At 38.9% G+C, this 20,953-nt stretch overlaps 1 protein-coding gene across 2 annotated transcripts in view; it reads left to right on the top strand.

Annotated features, from left to right (window-relative positions):
• SNTG1 (syntrophin gamma 1) overlaps positions 1-20,953 on the top strand; it is a 471,471-nt gene that overhangs the window by 339,457 nt on the left and 111,061 nt on the right. For both annotated transcript variants that reach the window (XM_057532135.1, XM_007168620.2), the window contains 3 exons: positions 741-843; positions 5,879-5,961; positions 11,483-11,613. In XM_057532135.1, the coding sequence (XP_057388118.1) occupies positions 741-843; positions 5,879-5,961; positions 11,483-11,613 (317 nt within the window). The remainder of the gene's footprint in view (positions 1-740; positions 844-5,878; positions 5,962-11,482; positions 11,614-20,953) is intronic.

Below are 20,953 nucleotides of genomic sequence, written 5' to 3'. Positions count from 1 at the left end.
ATGTGAGAGTTTAAATTATATATATACTTATACCTTTTCCAGGTATGTTTGCTATAAATAATCCTCAGCTTTCTGAACTTCTTTTAATATTGCTTACATTTGTTTTGGTATAATATTTTGAGAAATAATCATTATTTAACTGGTAAAAATAGACCTAGTAATTCTATAATTTAGAGAGTTGAGAGTTATTGATAATAGCTGTCTCCATCATTATTCTAAATTTTCAGGGAAAGGAAAAGAAAACATACAATGATATAGTGGGAAAATAATAACCATTTATTTTTTGCAAAAGTGTTTGAGTGAATTGGAACAACTTTAATTAGAATTAGCACCCTGGTCAAATCTGCAGGGTGATTTATTCATAGATCTCCAAAGAGTGCATCCTGGATGCTCAATAAATATTTAGTAAATTAATAAATATAGTGGTTCAAGCACTGCATCTTTCTGTAGACCTAACATAGACCATAAACTCACGAGAGCCTTGATCAATGTGAGTGGAAGATGATGACATCGTGAGTGAACAGGGCCCACAGGATGATGGGAAGAGGAAGGATGTGGATGGCTGCATTCCTGCAGTGTTAGATCTTTCATCCCCTCCATCTGCCATAAAATGTTTCTGACCACTAGGGAAAAATGTGAGACATGCAAAAGACAACCCATTATTTCGAGGGTTTGCAATCATACAAAAATTTTTGCCAGCGTACTGATAATGATATCATTTTTATTATGTTTTATGTTAGGTTCAGGTTCTTCGGAATGCCGGAGAAGAAGTGACCCTGACGGTCTCATTTTTTAAAAGAGCACCTGCTTTCCTCAAACTCCCACTGAACGAAGATTGTGCATGTAAGCATTTATGAAGAATAGGTAAAATGCTCATGTCATATTTACTTTCTAAACCATTATTTCCTGGCAGTAATTAGTAATTTTTTTTAAAGTTGGGATTTCTGCCTGAATGCAAACATTTTTCTTTAATATCACAAAGCATTCAATTAACCCTTCTCCAAAGGGAGCAGCTGTTGTTTGTGTTTCAGAATGTATTCACATTTAGTTATTTTCCAACCTATAATTGGGGAAATATTATTTACTTTAAAAATAAATGTCATATCAAACATATACATTTTGTATCTCTATTAAAATTTCATTCATATTGTTTGCTGAATATATATTCTCTAAGTAGAAAATAATATTCTCTTATTTGGCTACTGAACTTACTAAATAAGCATTTACACTTAATTTGTCCTGATGAGAATAGGGAGATTGAAGGAAGCCCCAGTCTATGTGGAAAAGTAATAATTTTCATAAGAGCTACTTAAAAATTTCTGTATCTATTTGCATATTATGAAATGAAATGCATATTATCTTATAGTTTTTGCTAAAATCAAAGAAGAATTATTTTTAACTGAGGCATAGTTTACATGAAATGAAATGCAAAGATCTTCAATGTTCAGTGGGATCAGCTCTGACAAATGCTCACATTTGCTTAATCCGCATCCCTTTAGATCACAGAACGGTTCTGCTGTGCCTCTTCCAGTAAATAACTTTCCCAGAAACAACTACTGACTTAATTTCTTGTCATCAAGTATTAATGTAATCAAACTGTATTTATTCTTTTACGTCTGCTTCTTTCAATATGAACCGTCTCATGTTACATATTTCAGGAGTTTATTTATTTACATTGCTCTATAGTATTCTACTATATGAGTGTGGTAAAGTTTGGTAATGCATTCTCCTGCTGATAGACAGCAGAACTGTTTCTGGTATTTTGCTATTGTAAATAAAGCTGCTATAAACATTCTCGTACAAGGCTTCTGGAAGTCATAGTATTTTATGTCACTACTATAAGTACCTAGGAGTGGAATTGCTGAGTCACAAGATAGATGTGTAATCAACTTGCTAACAAACTGCCAAATATATTTCTAAGGTGGGCGTATATTTAAAAACCTCCCACTGTCCACTCCAGTGGTGGATGAGAGAGGTCTGGCTGCTCTCCATTAATTCCAATATTTGATGGTCAAAAATTTCTTTAGCTATTCTCTTGAGTGTGTAGTGGTACCGAATTGTAGTTTTAATTTGCATTTCCCTGAAGACTAATGATGATTAGCTCCTTGTCATGTGCTATTCACATATTTTATTATCTATTTGCATATCTTACTTTGTAATGTGTCTGCTCACATCTTTTCCCCATTTTTCTGTTGGTCTGCCTTTATATTATCACACTGAAGGAGTTGATAAGCCTCTTTATAATAAGCTTTTTGTTAGCTATATGTGTTACAAACATTCTGTGCATGACTGTATTTTTTACCTAAACGTGTCTTAAGTTTGTACAACTTTTTGATTTTGATAAGGTCTAATTTACCATTTTGTTGTTGTTGTTTTTGTTGTATATGCTTTTGGTTTTCTGCATCTTTTCTAAGAAATATTTGCCTACCCCAAGGTCGCAAGGATATCTCCCTACACTTTTGCAAGCAGCTTTATAGCATTGATTTTTATGTTTAAGTTTATAATCTATCTTATATTAGTAACATTTTGGTTCCGAGGTAGGAATCAAGAATGAAGGAATCACTATCTTATTTCCACTAATTTATGCGTCTGTTCTTTCACCAGAAGCACACTGTTGATTATTGCAGCTTTATAATACTTTAAAAAGTCACCTAGGATAGGTTCTTCAACTTTGTGATACTTCAAGATCATTTAGCTATTCTAGATTCTTTGCATTACTGCATCCATTTTAAAATAGCACATCAATTTCTATTTAAAAAACTATTATGATTTTGAATGTGACTGAATTTATAGACAATTAATATAATGAACACCTTAACAATTTTAAACCTTTCATTCCACAAACATATCTTTCCATTTATTTATATTTTATATTTTAATTTTTCTCATCAATATTTAATGTTTCCAGTGGAAAAATATTGCATATCTTACATTAAATTTATTTTAAGCATTTTATGTTTTTATTTTATTGTAAATAATATTTTAAAGATTTAATTTTCTAATTATCTGTTGCTAACACATAGAAACAATAACACATCACATTTTTATACATCAACAGTCTGCAGCATAGTTTAATTTTCTTATTAATTCTAGTAAGATTTTTGTACTTTCTCTAAATTTTTCTATATATAAAGTTTTGTCATCTGCAAATAATGTTTTGCTTGTTTCTTTCCAAGCTATATTTCTTCTAATTCCTTTCTTTGCGGGGGAGGGGCGGGTGTTCTATTGCAACAGCTCTGGCCTCTTGTAAAATGCTGAGTGAAGTGCTGAGTGCAGACGTCCTTCTCCTGCTCAGGATATTAGTGGGAAATCTTCCAGTTTTTTACCATTAAGTGTGGCATCAGCTGTGGGTGTTCATAGATGCCCTTTATTAGAATAGAATAGAGGTGCCCTTATATTACTGGGTTCCTGAGGATTTTTCTTTTCCTTTCTTTTTTTTAATAGAAGTCAATGTTGAGTTGTGTCAAATAGTTTTCCATCCATTGAGATATTACATTTTTTTCTTTTTTTTTATTCTGTTGATAGGGTGACTTTTTAAAAATTGATTTTGAATGCCAAATAAAGCTTGCATTCCTAGGATAAACATCATGGTCATGGCGTATTTTTTTATGTATATTACACGTTTTAATTTGCTAATGTATTGCTATTTTTTTTTTAAATCTATGTGCATTAAAGATTTCCAGATGTACTTTTCTTTTCCTGTAGTGTTTTAGTGGGATGTTGGTACCAGGGTTATTATGTGTTTGTATAAGTTGTGAAGTTGTAACTCCTATTTCCAGAGAGAAATTGTTTAACAGAGATGATATCTCTTTCTTAAATGATGGAATAAATTCACCAGAGAAGTAATCTGATCCTAGAATTATCATTTTTGTTTTGTATGAATTAATTTCTTGAATGGATATAGGACTTTTTTGATATTCTCTTTTCTTCTTTTGTAAATTTTGGTTAGATTTTTTTCAATATTTTTGTTCATTTCAACTAAGTTGTCAATCTTTGCATGAAGTAATTCATCATATCTTTTCATTATCCTTTTAATATCTGTTGATTTGCAGTAATGCCTCCTCCTTCATTCCTGATACTTATAATTTATATTTTCTCTCTTTTACTAGATTGTTTTTGCTATGGGTTTTATTAATTGTTCCAAAGAACCCATTTTTGTATTGGTTAGTTCTGTCTGTTATTTTCAGTGTCCTGTTTCATTGCTTTTCACTTTTATTTTTATTATTTTCTGTCTTCTGTTTACTTTGTTTGCTCTTCCACTTCTAACATCTTAAGACACAGGCATAGATCACTGAGTTTACATCTACCTTCTTTTTGTGCTATAGTTAAGTCTTTAAATTCCAAAGGACTGCTGTCGATGCATTACAGAATTTGATATGCTATGTTTTCATTTTATTCACTTCAAAATGCATATGAGTTTTAAAGTAATATGTGTGTCCATTAAAAATATTGTCTCATAAGAGAGAAATGCAGAGAAAACATCAAAAGAAAAAATAGCAAAAACAAAGTATGAACTCCTTAAGATTTAAAAAGTGTGAAAACTATATCTAGGCTAGTATAGCAAAAAAGCCTGTTTCCCTTCTTAGCACCAGGAAAACTATAGAATTTCAGGGTCTTAAAAGAGGAGAGCAGCATCATTTTTTGGTTTTTTTTGAGCACGTGGGTTAATACATTAGGAGCGTAACCTGTAATGATGTTTGCATTTAAGCGTTGTACGTCAAATAAAAACTGGGAATCAATTACATTGATAGATCATATTTATCTGCATTAACAACTCCAAAAATATAATGTTTACAGAAAAAGCAATGAATCAGAAATCAAGAAATATGTATTTTAATCCTGACTGAAACATTACTAAATTGTAAAATCTTAGAAAAATCACAAATCTTTAAGGCATATATTACTCATCTTTTTTTTTATACAGCAGGTTTTTATTAGTTATTTTATACATATTAAACACTCATCTTTAAAAAATAGACATTGGTAGGTTTCTCATGAGGATCTAATATGAAGTGTTTTAGTTGCAAATTCACAAAATTAAATAGTGTCAATGAGGGTGCTTCCAATTACAGTATATACCAAGAACAGTTGTAAAGACAGAGCACTTACAAACTTTTTTTGCATCATGGAGAATTATGGTAAATAAACATGGGATTTGCTAGTAGATTAAGACATGATATTAAATAGAATTTTGTAGCCAAACAAAATCTTACACCATTCTAAGTATGATTCATAAGAATAGGCCACTTTGGATAATAAAATGAAATAGTATTTTTTATATGATTGCATATTTCCCTTAATAAAACCTTAATATTTCTGAAATCAAAGATAAATATTTAGACATAGAGAATGGACTTGAGGACACGGAGAGGGGGAGGGGTAACCTGGGACGACGTGAGAGAGTGTCATGGACATATATACACTACCAAATGTAAAACAGATAGCTAGTGGGAAGCAGCCGCATAGCACAGGGAGATCAGCTCGGTGCTTTGTGACCACCGAGAGGGGTGGGATAGGGAGGGTGGGAGGGAGATGCAAGAGGGAGGAGATATGGGGATATATGTATACGTATAGCTGATTCACTTTGTTATACAGCAGAAACTAACACACCATTGTAAAGCAATTATACTCCAATAAAGATGTTAAAAAACATGAAAAGAAAAGATAAATATTTGCAGGTCTCTTTTGGGGCCACTTTAGGTTTTAATTTTTTTTTTTGTTTACTTGCAAAACCCTGGCTTTGATATAAGTGAAATACAGATGTATTTTACTACCTGGCTTACCTGATACCACTGAGTGTACTGAAGTACGCCGTGTAGAAGGTGTCCGTGTAGAACAGGTGGGCTTCTAACCAACGATGCTGTGACTCTTCCCGCAGGTGCACCGAGTGACCAGAGCAGTGGCACCTCGTCTCCCCTCTGCGACAGTGGCTTACACCTCAACTATCATCCCAACAACACAGTAAGAGGCCCAGGGCACAGTCCCCATTAATGAGGAGGGCACCCAAGAAAAATAGATGTAGTTAGAGTTTGCACAAGCTGGTCTAGGACAGGTTTCTCTGATATAGTTGAAATCCTCGGCTGCTTTATTTTTTGAGAATTATGATAATTCAGGGAGGAGAAAAATAAGTAGGTCTGTTATTTTTTACTGTTACATTTTATAACATTGCCTATTATATGTAATATCATGTTCTAAATAATTTGACATAATTTTTATCATTTTTCTTTTGAAATTATTTAGCTAAAAGTAGCTATATAATTTGCCATATATTAGGATTGCTTAGCAATCTTCATGCACACCAGGGAATTAATGCAAAGGGAGAAAATCTAACCTACACATTGTGTACAATGTGAGGAATATTAAACTATACATGTATTTAATAATTGGTAAATTTGGCATGTTTGTTTTATAAAGTGTCCATTTTTATTTTCCACCTGTACTCTGGAATAAACAGGTTTTTTTTTTTTCTTTTATAAATATTTTGAAACTCCTTGTATTTCACCCTTCAAAACATGTACACATTCTAAAGACAAAACTATTCCCTCTGGTTAAATGTGAGACTATTTCCCCTGTGCTCACAAACATGAAGAGAAGCAGAGCTCACTTTCGTAGAATTTTATTTTTCTATTCCATGTATTAGGATGTACGTGACGTGGAGCTGCTTCTGACTTGTGTGGTTCACTGTCCATTGGAAATTCTTGACCTACTTGTGGCATCTTACTTCAGGGTCCTCCTTCTGAACGTCTGCAGGTCTCCGTGGCCTTCACTGTACAGAACTGCACAGCATTAATCTCAGCAGAGTCCCACAGGCCTCCACGTCTTTTTCACTTGTTTGTTTTTTTGCTCTGAAAGAGGAACCCTTGGCCACATCCAAGGTTATCTCTACAAGTATAAACCAACCCCATCTGGGTGTACTTCACTGCCCTTCTCTTTTACTTCTGTTACCAGAGAAATAACTGTCACACAATAGTTAATACTTAAAATGCGGGATCTTCAGAAGATGGCAGGATCTGAGTGACTTAATTTCCTGATGAGAGAACGAATGTACACGTCCTGTGCTCCCATCAGCTCCCTCCTCAAGGCTCTTACAACCTCCAGCCCAGTCTTTGCCTCTTGCTTCAGGAATTGCTCTGCTCGCCTCCGTCCCTTCCAGTGGAGACGCCCTTGAGGCCTTTGCTGTCTTTCCAGTCCTTTGTGCTGGGCGGTGCCCTGACCCCCGCTGCTGTGAGTGTCGCTGCCCCTCTTACAGGAGCCTCTGCCTGGAATCGGTGTGGCCACAGCCGAGGACGCAGAGGTGGGGCACAGAGGCTGCCTCCCCGGCCTTGGCAGGTGACACGGTGGCCACCCGCCCTCAGGAGCCCACATACAGCCAGGTGTTCCCTCCTCATCCGCTTTCTCCTGAGAGCTTTCCCCACCCATGTCACTCACACAAGAGTCCCCATCTCAGCTCTGCCATTTACTGCAGAGTGGGGACAGAGGTGCCTGGGAATGTTTTTATTCTAGTTCTTGCCCCTGTGCCCTTGGACTCCTGTGTAATAATAAGTGGGCAGGAAGGTCCGTGGGTAGGAGCCTTCTGGTCTGTCTTGAACTCATTCCACTGATGTACACAACAGCATCTACAGACTTGGTTACGTGACTTGTGCCTCAAGGTGGTTGCCTGATGTAATGTCTTCCTTTACAAAGGCTTAATGAGAGTAAGGAAGCCGCTCAGCAGTTCTGTAACATGGCTGTCCCAAACAAATCCAGCTGTAAACTTTTCAGAAAATCTATCATCATAAATTGTTCTCACTGAGTTGTGTCGTTGCGTTTTCAAGAGGCGTATTTTATTTCCGTTTTTAGCATTAGGATTGAACATTATTTGACATTGCTAAAGATCTTTAAGTGTAAGGAAATTAATGGCACTTATGATGTTTTAGACAATAAGAATCAAGACATATATAAATCAGAGTGTAATAAAAATAAAGACAGTAATTGCATTTAAGTTAATTGGATATTTGCTGAGAACCTACTCTGAGAAAACCCTCTTCAAGGTGCCATGGGAAAAAGTCCATTATGGTTCCTGACCCCAGAAAGTTTAAAATCCAGATCTACAAAAGTAACTGTAATGTAAGCAGGAGAATTACAATGGACCTTAGCATTCTAATATCAGAGAAAAGGGCTGCTGGAGTCTTTGAACATCTGACTTACAGAAATCAGCAAAAATGGGGGACTTCAGACCAAACGTGAGCCCGCCCGGGAATCAGACCTGAGTGGGTCACGCAGACTCGGCACTCGGTTGAGGGGGTGGAGGACGTGTCTACTCAGAGGTTCATGAAATGAGGGGCCGTCAGAAGCGCGTCTCCTCCTGACCCATCACTGACTAATGAGGCACCTGGGCACCTGGGAGGCGCGTTCCACAGAAAGTGTGCGGATGGCGGAGACGGGGTCCGTAAGAGAAGCGCTCGGTCCTCTGCTGTGTCTGCGTCCTCACCTCTATCCCAGGCCCAGGGACTCTGCTTTTAGTTCCTGTGCCTTCATTGTTCTCTGAAGGAAATTTTGCGTGAGCAGGTGCCATTTGAGTTCCCTCAAACATTCTGTGCACATTTTAAGGCAGCATTTTACACATAGGAGAAAATAACACCTTATAATATATAGATTAACATCACTCCACTTTCTTACATAAAAATGTAGTCTAGTCCTTCTAAGGGCCTGAGATCACTACTTTTAGCGTATACAAGATTCTCCCGGTTTGCTAGCCAAAGTGAAGAAAGAATTTGCTTTGTGCTCACCAGGAGGCTTAAATTCAGATAACCAGCTAACCAGATTCTGAGAAACGTTTTTCTTAACTTATATGCCTTTAATGAATACTTTTATGCCAAATCCTTAACAAAATTTGGATCAGCGTTCTGCCCTGTATGCTATTCTATTTTGGCCTGATAATTGCTCTTGAGGTTACTGTATGGCAATATACCTTGAAATGTGTTACATTTTGAGAAGAGAGTTTATTTTAAAGTAAAGACTATGTAAATGCTACGTTTCCCGTTCACACTATTAATATTATAGGAAACAACATTCTTGACACTGAAGAATAAAGCTCTTGGAAAGTAGTTACGGGCCTTAAAGCCATAAAATTTTGTGTTTTTAGATCATTTTATATACAATTAAAAATAACTCCAAGACTGCTGTTACACAAAAAGACTAGAAAGCAAATTTATATTCTACTATTGGAATTAAAATAAATAATACGGATAAATAATTTTCAAAAGATACCAGATATTCCACTGTAAATAACAGATCTGTAAAATGAAATACATTAACCCTGATTAGCTCAGTAGCTGAAGTGGGACTTGTATTTTTTATAAGAAAGAAACATAAAAGAAAGTGACATGTTTACAACTTTGGTACATAAAGACATCCAGTCGGGGTGCTACATCAGGGCATGTCAGAGATCACATGTGTTTTCACATCTGCCTATCCATGAAGTCTGTAAAATGTGATTTGTAAAACTTACCATCCTCACCTATTGGTGATTGTCATTCTCCATATTCCATTACCTGTGTCTTTTATGTTCTTTTACATTTTCTGTCTGTTCAGGGAACAATGAAGGGAGAGGATCTCTTTGTGCTTTTCATAACGACAGGAAATAAATAATTTGCCTAAAGTTATGTTGCAAAACTGTGAAATAATCTAGACAGACATCTGAGTCATTCTTTCCATGGTTTCAGCTCTGATTATGAATTAAATGTTGTGCTGTGGTGTCAGAGAGACGTAGGTCGGAGTGAATCCTGGCCCTGTTGCTGGCCGGCTGGGGGCCTCGGGTAGACGCCTGACTGTACAACCTCTCAGGCGTGGGCCTCGAGCACGGGCCCGGAAGCAGGTTTCAGCCGCGCGCTGCTGTGAGCTTAGTGGCAGGGCTGCTCGGTCAGGTCCGGCCTGGCCACAGAAACCGCGCCCGTTTACCCCAGGGTGTCACACAGGATTGTGGTTTCAAGTGCCCTCATGCAGAAAAGACAGGAAGCAACAATTTACTGCTTCTAAAAACCTTTAGGTTTTCCTTTGGTGACAGCCTTGTCTTTGGAGATGGGTGCAGGGTGGCACCGAAGAGCTACATAACTTGCCCCAGGACTCATCAGTTGGGAAACCAGGATTTTGAACCCAGATGGTCTAATTCTTATGCGGAGCCTCAGACCTCACCCCGCCATTGCATGACCACTGCCTGATCCTGGTCACATGCTGACCATCTGTGACATCTGACGTGAGGGCCAGGAGGAAGGAAACGACTAATGGGAAACCTGGGTCTGTGCCTTTCAGTCACCATAGAAGCACTGAAAGCAGCCGTCTTGCACCAAAGGCTGTGTGTCCCGGAGACCTGCCACCAGTGGAGCCCCTCGCTCTTGTCAGCCAGGCCTCCCTCCCGGGTGCTCTGAAATGCTCGCAGGATTTCGTAGACTTTCACCGGCACGATGGTTGACAATTAACCTAATGCCAGAGAACTCTCAACCTCTGGTGAAAATGATGGAAGTTTCCCCCTCCCCCCAAATAAGCAATTTTGAAGAAGTTCATACCTGAAAGAAAAGTTAATAATATCTAGACTCACAGAGGTTCAACGTTTAGACTAAAGTAGAATCTCCTTCTAGCATCACCACTCAAAAATTATAGAATCTATAGCCTAGAGAGAAATCCGTGTCAGCAGTTCTCTGATCAAATGGAGGCTTGGCTTGTACAGCCCAGGCCGACTACACATCAACATCATTCCTGTGCTGGTACCAGGAAACATCTTAACAGGGAAGCTGATCCAGTGAAAGGAACACGGATCAACGTCAGCTGAAAAACTCAAACGTTATTCAAAGATACGTCTTCTGTATACATAAGGAAAAAACTTAAGCTTTTTATGAAACTCAAAATATATGTAGTTTTGAACCAGTAGTAGTTGTCTTAACATTAAAACAATATAAGAAAATACAAACATTTTATTGACATAAACATGAAATCAAAACAATGGACAAAGATTTCCTTGAGTAGTGTTTGAGGGTTGTTTTATAGGAATATTCATTCTACTCAAAAATATTTTTAAGTAAGTGATGAATCACAAGCCCTTATAACAACGTTTAGTGCTTAGCAGATAGAAAATGTTTGCTAATTGAACTTACTTGATTTTTGTCACCTACTAGTTCACTGTAATTACAGTTCTGCCCCATCTTTCTCATTCTTGAATGAATTCAGTCGTCGCTACTATATTTCTTCTTCCTTCTCTGCCCATTTTTCATGTTTTCACTACAATTCTTAATCTCAGTGGTTCCCTCCTCGCTTTCTTATAGAATTCCATTAACAGCGAAATTAACAAATATAACTTTATTGCCAACGAACAGGGATTTCTTGTGGTGTTCTATAAATGTCTTTTGATCATTTAAGGGTAAAACACCCCTCAAATGAAAAGGGTGTGACGTCGACACTGAAAACACAGAAACGGAGCAGCAACGCTGAACGTTTGTTTCCTTTCCAGGACACGCTGTCCTGCTCTTCGTGGCCCGCGTCCCCGGGCCTGCGGTGGGAAAAGCGATGGTGTGACCTCAGGCTGATTCCTCTTCTCCATTCCCGGTTCTCCCAGTACGTGCCCGGGACAGACCTGAGTCGGTGAGTTCATGTCAGTGGCCTCCGCCCGTCTGTTGGTTGAAAGTGAGACCCGGAGTGAAACTGGTAACATGACCTGCCTTACGGGTCTTACCTTCTGATTTCTAAAAGTCGGAAGACCCGCAGAAGAATAGCATAATGTAGTGAAACACAGCTCACCGCAGGTGCTCGAGGCATAGGTTTGGCTCAGTCCTCAGCCCTGCTGACCGAGCCCCGGTGACAGTCAGGCACCAGCTCCATCACCCTGTGGCCTCTGAGTCGGGGGTCAGCTCAGTGGCTGGGTCGGCTCTGCTGCCACCAGGGAAGGTGGACGGGAGGGGCCAGTGGGCACTGCTTTATCGCTGCCGGGCAGTGGTGAACTCTCAGCTCTCCACGGAACTCGGCTGACAGAGGACAGGGGACGGACGGGGAGCTGAGGGCAGCCGGCCGACTCCCACCACCTCACCCCACCTTGGGGACGACGGGTGGCTTGGAGCCTGAGGTCCTGCTGGGCCAGAGCGGTCAGCAAGGGAAGGGGGACAGAGAGCTGGGCAGCCCCGCCTCGGGCCCCCTCACTCAGTCCAGCGGCTGCAGGCGGGTATGGAGGCTCGGCTCCCCGCTGGACCGCACGCTACCGGGACGGGGAGCGGGGAGCTTGGAGAGCTGCTTGCTTCACGCGGGTGGGGATGGGCAGGGCAGCTTCCTGCTCGACCCCTTGAACACCAGCAGGCGGGGAAGACGAGGACAGAGGGAGGACCAGCTCCTGCTCTGCCTGCTGAAAGCCTTGGGGGAAGGGCAGTGGTGCCACTGATGTTTGGTCAGATGAGGGCAGGTCGCCAAAAAGGTGGAAAGCTTTTAGCCCGCTGGTTTGCTAGCCTTTTAACTACGAGGACAGACTTTCCTTGAAGCACTTTCTTGTCTTGCTGTTGGTCATCCTGGATGGAGACCCCTGAGCACCCTGCTTAGGATACACGGGAGGCGACAGGGGAGTTCGGGAGACTGACCCCCCTGTCGCCTCTCAGCCCCATGGCCCGCAGCAGTCGCCTTACCCTTCCGCCTTTCAGGAGCTGCCTGTGCTGGCCCTCGGGTCACGTTCAAGGTCCTTTAGTTGTATTAGGGAGCCCTTGGGAGGGATGGGCTGCGCTCCCTTGCCCGGAATTGGAGGCTCACCGGTACTGATAGTCAGATATTTTTATTATGTATTTAATGGTGTTCCCTAATTTTTGTTACAATTACTTCTTTGACCCATGGGCTATTTACAAGTGTATTGCAAAATTTCAAAATAGTTTGAGATTTTTTAAATTATCTCTTTTGTTATTGCTTTCTCGTATGATTTCATGCTGAATGGTTTCAGTGCTTTGATATTTGTTGAGACTTGATTTCACCTAGTATATAAATAATTTGGACAAGTGTTCCATATGCACTTCAAAGAATGTTCAGTGTCATTTTCCTTAGTTCAGTGTCTACATATTTCAACTAGGTTGTATTTGTTCATTAGGGATTCTGATCCTCTGTATCATTAATGATGTTTGTGTCTGTTTATTGTCTCAGATATTGAGAGAAATGCATTAGTCTCCCAGTACGACGGTGGCTTTGTGTATTTCTCCTTTTAAGTGTGTCATTATTTGCTTTATATATTTAATTCTATATTATAGGATACAAACAGATTTAGATTTTTTACAGTTTCCTGATGATGACCCTTTTATCATTATGAAATGTCCTGTATCTCTGGAATTTTTTCTTACCTTCAAGAATTACATCAGGTATCTACACTGTATATTCTTTTATCCATTTCTTTCAACTTTTTTTAGCCCTGTGCTATAATATGTATCTCTTCTGTGTCGCATATACTTTTTTGTTTTTTTAAATTCAAAGTAACAATCTTAGTCTTTTAATTGGATTATTTAGTCTAGTTGCTTTTAACATAATCACTGGTATATCAGAGATTATATCTGCCATCTTAGTATTTGCTTTCTATTCAACACTCTAGCTCTTGTTTTTTATAATTAAAATTTTTGTTTTGAGATAATTATAGATTCATATGCAGTTGTAGAAATAATAGAGATTACATTTATTTTTTGCCCATTTTCCCAAATGGTAACATCTTGCAAAATTATAGTACAACACCCCATTTAGGAAACTGACATTGACAAAATTCACCACTCATTTATTCAGATTTCACATGCCTGAGTGTGTGAGAGTGTGTGTATGTGTGTGTGTGTGTGTGTGTGTGTGTGTGTCTGTATGTTTAGTTCTATAGAATTATATCACATGCTCATGTTCTCATATCCACCATCCCAAGCACAAGGTAGAAGAGTTCCATCACCACAGGAACCCTCCTGTTGCCTGTCTGTAACCATGCCAGCATCCTTCTTCCCCATCACATGACAACTCACTACTCTGTTCTTCACCTCTAATTATTTTGTCATTTTAAGAACATTATATAAATGGAATCCTACATTATGTAACTGTATTGGATTGAATTTTCTCACTCAGCATAATTCTTTGGTAATTCTTCCTAGTAGTTGCATTTTTCAATTGTTTATCCCTTTTTATTTCCGATAGTATTCTGATAGTATGGCTGTATCACATTTAAAAAATTCATCCCTTAAGGGACATCTGGGTTGTTCCAGTTAATTCTAAATAAAGATGAAATGAACGTTTTGTATAGACTCTTGTGGGAATGTGCATTTTCATTTCTTCAGGTAAATGTTCAAGAGCTCGAGTACTTTGTTGTGTGATAACAGCGTGTTTAGTTTATTGAGAAACAGACACATTGTTTTGTAGGCGGCTGTACAGTTTTGCATTCCCACCAGCAGGATATGAGCCATCCAGTTTCTCTACATCTTTGCCAGGATTGGGAGTTGTTGCTGTCTTTTACTTCACCATTCTTACAGGTGTAAGATATAGGTATGATATATCATTGTGACCCAAATTTGCATATCCTAGTGATGTTCAACATCTTTTCATGTGCTTATTTATCACATGAAATCCTCTTTGGTGAAATGTCTCTTTGTCTTTTGACCATTTTGTAATTGGCTTTGCTTATATATTTTTATTTATTTTTTTACTGTTGAGATTTGAGAGTTTTATATATATTCAAGAAAAAAGTCCTTTGTCTCAACACACTAGTTTCTGTATTCTATTTTCTTTAACTTTTTTCTTACTTTTTGAAATAATTAAACATTTTTATTTTTTAATATTCCCTCTATTGTTATATATGCATTCTTTTATTTTGTTTTAGTTATTGCCTAAACGTTAGACCATATGTCTTAGTCCTTCCAGGCTGCTATAACAAAATACAGCAGATAATAACAGCAATAAACAACAGAAATTTGTTTCTCACGGTTCTGGATGCTGGAAGTCCTACATTAAGGCACCCAGATCATGTTCTAGTCCTTTGATGAAGCCCCCCCACCCCTTCTTGGTTCATATCTGGTGTCTTCTCACTCTGTCCTCACTTGGTGGAAGGGTCAGGGATCGCTCTGGAAGCTCTTTTACAAATCGCTAACCCCAGTTCACGCGGACTCGCCCCCCATGGCTCTAGCATCTCCCCAAAGCCCCACCTCTCAACACCATCACGTTGCTCACTAGGATTTCGAAACATGAATAAGAGGTGGGGCACCAACACTCAGACCACAGCACCATCCATACATGATTTATTAGTGTTTAATGCAATTTATTAATTTTGCCTCTTTCAGAAAATTCTAGAAACTTAGAACACTTTAACTAATTCCTTTATTTCTTTCTTGTCTTTGAGCATATATATATATATATATATAGATAGCTAGATAGATTTGAATTATATATGTATCTTAAATTCCTCAAGATATTTTATTATGTTCAGCTATTATTCAGATGTATCCTACCTTTAATCTTTGTTTCTCTTTATTTTTTTTCTTTTGTTTCTATTTTTCTTCTGCTTTAAGAACTTTTGAAATATTTCTGTTAATGGTATTTTTAATGTGCATACTTGTTTTCTTTTGTTTTTACTTTAAGAAATTTTTGTAGTTACATGATTTAAAACTAGTTAGCTAAAGCAATTTATGAGAAAAAAGAAATTGTGTGAATCCGGACGATTTCTTACGTTTTTACTTTCATGGCACCTCAACCCGTCAACAGCTTTTAGCGGTTGAGTTAATTTCACTCCGTAAATATGACAGTAATAAGCACTTATAAACACAGCACTATTCTGAGCGGATTGCACAGCAGCTCAGATTGTTCCCGCATTCGCTCAATAAGTACTGATTTCATGCCGACGTGGGAGGTGTTGTGTTTGCTTCTTCCTGTGAAGGAGCTCACAGTCCGGTGGCAGTGGAAACAGTGAGAGGATGAAAAAGAAAAGATAAATTATTGGCCCAAGATGACAGATATACAAAATTGTTGAGCTTGGTTCCAAACCTAGGATGTTATGTGCTGGTTGGTTTGGCCAAGGCCCATAATTTTAACTCTGATGATGTGATACATCTCATACTTAATGGCAACAAAGTTGTGTTACTGTCATATACTATTATGTAGCATGAATTAGAGCATCACACTATCTTATCAGTGGCGACACAGTTTATGTTCATTGTATAGTAATGATTTAGAAGTATACGTCTCATTTCAGTTCTGAAGTATCAAAATATGACAGAACATTGCAGTGTCAGGGAATTAGAATGGGAAGGTTATTAAGGAGAAGAAAGTGGTTGATCGTATTAACTACAGAATAGAAATACGGAATAGACTGAGAAACAGATTAAGCTTAAGGTGACTCTGGCTAGAGTAATTATTGGAGTGAACTGGATAGAAAATAATGTTTGTTATGAGAAGGATAGTGACGGTAAAGTAAGGGAAATGGTGTGTAAGGACGTGTCATCCATAGTGTGATGGGGGAAGGGATAGAAAATTCAAGGCGTCTCCTGCTCATGCTTACTGGCTGAGGGGAAGGAGGAGAAAGAGCAGCCCCGTTTGGTGCACCATTGCCTTTGCTCTTCCGTCGCTCTGTTACAGGTGGTTCTGTGCAGATGGGCTGGGAGTCACTGAACGGATTGACTTTCTTCCATTTTCACAGAGAGGCCAGCAGGTCCACAAGGACTTCGCTCTATGTGAAGCCAGAACAATTGATGATTTAAAAAATATATTCAACTAAATAACATTAAGATCCTAGTCAATTTCGCCTACTCTATGAGCCATGCAGTGTCCCTTTGTATATGTTTGGAAGTAAGATGTCCTTCAGTAGGGGGATGGATAAATAAACTATGGTACACCCAGATAGTAGAATATTATTCAGCCCTAAAAAGAAATGAACTACTGAGCCATGAAAAGACATGGGAGAACCACAGATGCATGTCACTAAGTGAAAGAAGCCAATCTGAAAATCCTACACACTGATTCCAACTATATGACCTTCTGGAAAAGGTGAAACTATGGAGACAGTAAAAACATCAGTGGTTGCCAGTGGTTGGGAGGTGGAGAGAGACGAAGAGGCAGAGCAGAGATATTTGGGGGAGTGAAAATACTCTGGATTATGTTATAATAATAGATATATGTCATTATATATTTGCCCAAACCCATAAAATGTGGAACACCATGAGTAAACCCTAATCTAAACTATGGACCTTGGGTGATATGACGTGTTGTTGTAGGCTCACTAATTATAACAAAAGTGCAACTCTCTTGTGGTAGATGTTGATAACAGAGAGGGTGTGTGTGTGTGTGTGTGTGTGTGTGTGTGTGTGTGCAGGAAGTCTATGGGAAATCTCTATACTTTCCCCTCAATGTTGCTATAAACCTAAAACGTCTCTTTACAAAAGTCTTTAAAATGTAAGGTATGCAGGACAAATGTTGCCATCTTCATCTTACACAGAGAGAAATTAGAGGCTGGAGAGTTGCATAAAATCAAGGTACTTGCAATACCTTACAGATTTTAACTGAAGCGGGACAGAAGGGCATTGCAGACAGAGAACAGTGGGGAAAAGCCTCTGTTGAATAAAAGTTCAGGGCTTGTGTCGGATTGGTGAATTCCAGCTTTGGAAAATAGGTAACAAAATGGTTTGGAAGAGCTTCTCTACAACCTCACCAAATAGTTCAGGTTTTGAGCCTGAACCATAAAAGCTCTGATGAGATGGTGCCCCAAGGTAGCATCACGAGCAGAAACGATCTGAACTCAGTGAGAAACAGAGCACATTGCTGGAATCATTAACCCGAGCGGGTTTTTTTGTTTGTTTGTTTGTTTGGTTGGTTGGTTGGTGTAGTTTTTCCTTTCCTTAATCATCTCCCCAAATTGTTAATAACCGATCAAGAAAAATGGCCTGTTTTTCAAATACTGCTTGAGTCAGTGCTTTCCTACATACAGAGAACCACTCTCATGGAACAATCTTATGTTCATCCTGAGTATTGGGACGCCCTTCTTGCTTCTCTCCTGCCTTCATTAACATTTTTCCATGTTCTTATCCACCAAAGAGAGAACATATTTGTATCATAAAATACAAATATGATCCTTTCACTCCAAAGAGTCAGTGTTCCCACGGCCCTGCCTGACTCAGGATTAGTTGGAAATGCCGCCACGTGGTTGGCAAAGCTCTCATTGATCAGGCTTTGCTTTATTGCCACCTTCATGACTCACTGCTGCCCCAGACGCACATCGCAACGAGCCAAACAGCCCCTGTTTCTCACAACCTCTCACGCTTTCACGCTGCTGATATTTGGTTCTGGAGTAACTACCTCCCATCTAAAATGTGCACTTTCTCTCCTCTCCCACGTCTAAGCCATTCATCCAGTTGGATCCAAAACCCAGGAGCAATGTGGACTCTGCCTGCTCCCTCATATTCTGTGAAAGGAAGCAATCACTGACCCGCAGACTTTCTAACGCCCTTATAAATCCCGGGAGCTAACTGTTTTATTTTCACTCTCACTAATGCACGTGTATTTCGGTCCCACGTCAACTCGTAGCCGCCAGGTACCCTACACGGTGGGGCAGGACCGCCCACTCCAAGCAAATCTGACCGTGGGAGGCCGCCACGAGGTTCAACCGTGGGTCCCGTGGGCTCTAAGCTCCTTCCGTGTTCACACCCTCCTCCTCCGAGCCTGCCTGCTTTCCCATGATGTCCCCACTCCTTTTCCTGGACAAGGCCATCTGGCCACTCCAAACCTGTATAGTTGAGTCTCTACAGCTCTCACCCCTCCTGCTTGAAATGCCTTCTCCGACTCACTCCTCACAAATTCAGCATCTCCGACACGTGCCTTCATGTGGCATATGATGGACAGTCAAAACATGAATTACTCAGTTGTGTTCATGAGAAATGTATGTGTTTTCATGTAAACGCATATTATATTGAAAATTATTTATGAATATTTTTAGTGAGCAGTCTATTTTTCATACAAAGAAAGACTAAGTTTGTATTTTTTTTAAAAATTATTTATTTATTATTTATTTATGGCTGTGTTGGGTCTTCGTTTCTGTACGAGGGCTTCCTCTAGTTGCGGCAAGCGGGGACCACTCTTCATTGCGGTGCGCGGGCCTCTCACTATCACGGCCTCTCTTGTTGCGGAGCACAGGCTCCAGACGCACAGGCTCAGTAATTGTGGCTCACGGGCCTAGTTGCTCCGCGGCATGTGGGATCTTCCCAGACCAGGGCTCGAACCCGTGTCCCCTGCATTAGCAGGCAGACTCTCAACCACTGCGCCACCAGGGAAACCCCTAAGTTTGTATTTTAAATGAATAAAACTACTCTGAAATTCAGCAACATTTGAGAATAACTTTTGCTGCCAGAGTTGTGATCAAGAATCCTTAGAAAAATAGAAAAAATGATATTGAGCAGAAAGTGGAAAAATAATCTGCACTCAAAAGTTCAGATTTTCTAACTGTAATCATGTCACTGCTTTTTTCAGCCAGTGTGTGTGTTTTTGTATCTGTGTGTGTGTGTGTGTGTGTGTACAAAGAATCATAATTTAGTCTGAGAATCCTCAAGACTACTACAAATATTGTTAAAGTTTCATGTTTCCCAGTACTACAATACTAACTTAATGGGTAATGTAGTTTATTGATTTCAGAGAGTATATGATCAAATAAGATAAAACAAATAAGTTTTTTTTTTTTTTTACAATTACTGATTATCTTGACTCAGAGAATTACATTTTCTAAAAGCTACAAATACAGCCACAGCACCGCAGTTCTTGCAAAGTGCTGGGTGACACATTCTTGCAAAACTCTCTCAAGTATTGCATCAAGACCACACATTAATGGCTCATTCAGGGAACTTCAGTGATTAGTGAAAGTATTTGGGTCCCACCAGTTACTGCACAAATCTGTGAAGTATATTTTTCTCATTTTCTGTTAGGGGAAATTGAGGTGCAACTAAGTGGACTAATTTGCCAGTATTCTTATTTATTCAATAGCAGAGGCAGAAATAGGACCCAGGCTATAATCTTTATGACCAATTTATTTTGTAAGAGGTTGTATGTAAGCAAATAAACTGTTCAAATACTTCACTTATATTCATGAAAGGGTTTCCAACAAATCAACCTGAAAAGTGGAAACAGGATGTAAAAATTGATAGATATTAGTGTATAAGCCTGGGTTTATATAAGGTTAGTCCTTTAGAATTATTCCATGTGGAGACTGTGTAGCATGTGTGGTTACAAAGACTGCAGATTTCCTCTAAGTGCATTAACTCTAATCAGCTAAAAATATCCAGCTGCCACGATTCATTTAAAGCAGAGAGGACAAATATGTTGAAGACATGCTTTAATTTATGGTGCATGAAGCAATGGTTATGATAATCAGAGAGCAGAAAGAAGTGTATGTTACTAACTCAAATTAGTTCTCATTTTCCATGGAGAGTTGAGCTTCTCTCTGCATATTTTAAATGTCTTACTCACTCTTGAATATCAAAATTAAAGTTAAGAAAGTCACATGAAGTTGCAGTATTCTTTTTGTGCTGTGCGTATTTTTTCTTGTCACAAATTCAAAAGAACATTATTTCAAAGAGACAGACAATAGTTGTCCCCTCAGGCTTTTCATGTATTTTTAAGAGCAAACAAAAAAGAATATTTGAACACTTCCCTGTAATCATTTGAAAGTGCTGGTCAAGGCTATCGGAACAAGTTTCTCTGAAAACATTAATAATGTGGATGCAGAGAGCCGTAGGTGTGAGTCTTTGCTACGTGTCCGGTTCTGAAATCTGGACCAGTCTTATGGGACACGAGAGTGACACAGGCCTCCTGATGAAACTGGGCCAGAGAAATGCCGCTTGCGGTGTCTTTGTTTGCAGAAATGAAATCACGTGTAATATCCACAAACTCCTACTTACAAAATTCAGAAGAGACAAAAAAGCAATTTAATTGGAGAAAAATATATAAATGTACACTATTTACTTAGCAT

Source organism: Balaenoptera acutorostrata, chromosome 17 (assembly GCF_949987535.1).
Source record: "Balaenoptera acutorostrata chromosome 17, mBalAcu1.1, whole genome shotgun sequence".
Classification (NCBI taxonomy): domain Eukaryota; kingdom Metazoa; phylum Chordata; class Mammalia; order Artiodactyla; family Balaenopteridae; genus Balaenoptera; species Balaenoptera acutorostrata.
This window is presented reverse-complemented; position numbering and strand designations above follow the sequence as displayed.